Genomic DNA, 1,911 nt, shown 5'->3' on the forward strand with positions numbered 1-1,911 from the left:
AGATCATTCTTCGTCACATCCTCCTTGAAGATAGACTTTCCATTCGTTTTAATCAAAGCCAAGAAATTTCCTCTCTGGTAAAAATAGTCCCAAAAGTATTACATTTCCTTACTGAATCATCTGAATATAGCAACAGAAAAGTGAAATCCTTGGAAATAAAAATCAGAGACGCTGCTTATCATGCTGAAGATGTCATTGAATCCTGGCAAATAGGCTTGCTGAAAAGAGTGCGAAAAGTTGATTCCAAGATGGAAGAGGAAGATGTAAATATTACGGACTTGCAGAAAATAATATCAGAAATTGATACCTTCATGGAAGAGATGGTGAAGATTAACGATGAGACTGGCAAACAAAAAATTCAGCCACAGGAATTTTTTCCATCACGACCAGCTCCTAGTGGCCAGAGTACTCTGGTGGGATTTAGTCAAGACTTGATGCAGATAAAGGATCGACTCTGTAATGATCAACAATTGAAACTCCAAATCATTCCCATTGTTGGGATGGGCGGCATCGGTAAAACTACTCTAGCTATGAAGGTTTATAATGATTCGTTTGTCGCATATCACTTTTATATTTGTGCTTGGGTAACAATTTCTCAACAATATCGTATTCGAGAAATTCTTCTTAGCTTTCTAGAGGACATTGGTGTTCCAAGTGATGAGTTGCGCAAAGAGAGTGATGAACAACTAAAAGAACATATCTACAAAAGTGTGAAGGGAAAGAGATACTTAATTGTAGTGGATGATGTTTGGAGTACCAATGCTTGGAATGACATAAAAGTGTTGTTTCCAGATGACAATAATGGTAGTTGAATCCTATTGACGACCAGACTAACAGATGTAGCTGATTATTCCAGCTCAACTAACCATCATCACCTGATGCGTTTTCTAACTGAGGAAGAAAGTTGGAATTTATTTTGTCAAAAGGTCTTTGGAGAGGCGAATTTCCCTCCTGAGTTGGTGAATGTCGGAAGGAATATATCAAAAAATTGTCAAGGACTTCCATTATTAATTGTCGTGATTGCTAGACTTCTTGCAGAGGAAAAAGAGTCACTAGGCTACTGGGAGGATGTTTCCGAAAATTTAAGCTCAATAATAGCAGAAAAAGATGACCATTGCTCGGAGATATTAAAGTTAAGTTACAATAACTTGCCTCCTCATTTGAAACCATGTTGTCTTTATATGGGGGTTTTCCCAGAAAACTATGAGATTCCTGTCTCTAGACTCATCAAATTATGGGTCGCTGAGGGATTTGTGGACCCATTTGTAATTGAAAACCCAGATAAAGTTGCAGAGAAATATCTGATGGAACTTATAGGTAGAAATCTTATTTTGGTAGGTCAAAAAGGATCCGTTAATGGAAAAATTAAAACCTGCAAAATGCATGAACTTTTGAGAGAGCTCTGTGTGAAGATAGCTCACGAGGAGAATTTTCTTTACGTGAAGAGCAGGTATCTACGCTTCCTTCAAGAAGAGGCAAGTTTCAAGCGCCGTCTGAGTATTCATGACGATGCTTCATATAGTGGTAGTGAGGAAGACGTCACAATGCAATCAATGGATCCTCTCCGTTCGTTTATATACAATGGTTGGGATGAAACTCAATTACATTCTTTCTATTATTTTGGTTGTCAATTGCTGAGGGTATTGGATATGGTTGGAGTAGAGCTTAGCGGGTTCCCGGAGGAAATACTGCTCCTAATTAACTTGAGGTATATTGCTATCGCCTGTCATGCTGTGATTCCAGCTTCTATTACTGTACTTTGGAATCTAAATACTTTAATTGTTGAAGACTTAACGGGAATTGCAAGTCAACTGCCCATTGAGATTTGGAATATGCGAAAATTGAGACATCTCAAATTCTCTCGAGTTTTCTTGCCTGCACCTTCCCATGCTAGTCCTTTCGTTCTAGTAA

The 1,911-nt window shown here is 38.3% G+C and overlaps 1 protein-coding gene across 1 annotated transcript; it reads left to right on the top strand.

Annotated features, from left to right (window-relative positions):
• Positions 1-878: 878 nt before the first annotated feature.
• On the top strand, positions 879-1,907 carry LOC111391207 (putative late blight resistance protein homolog R1C-3; the record flags this gene model as incomplete). Its single annotated transcript, XM_023016370.1, has 1 exon — positions 879-1,907. A coding segment is annotated over exon 1 (1,029 nt), but the record flags the coding sequence as incomplete, so codon positions are not given.
• Between the last annotated feature and the right edge of the window lie 4 nt (positions 1,908-1,911).

Source organism: Olea europaea, unplaced genomic scaffold (genome assembly GCF_002742605.1).
Source record: "Olea europaea var. sylvestris unplaced genomic scaffold, O_europaea_v1 scaffold7622, whole genome shotgun sequence".
Lineage (NCBI taxonomy): Eukaryota > Viridiplantae > Streptophyta > Magnoliopsida > Lamiales > Oleaceae > Olea > Olea europaea.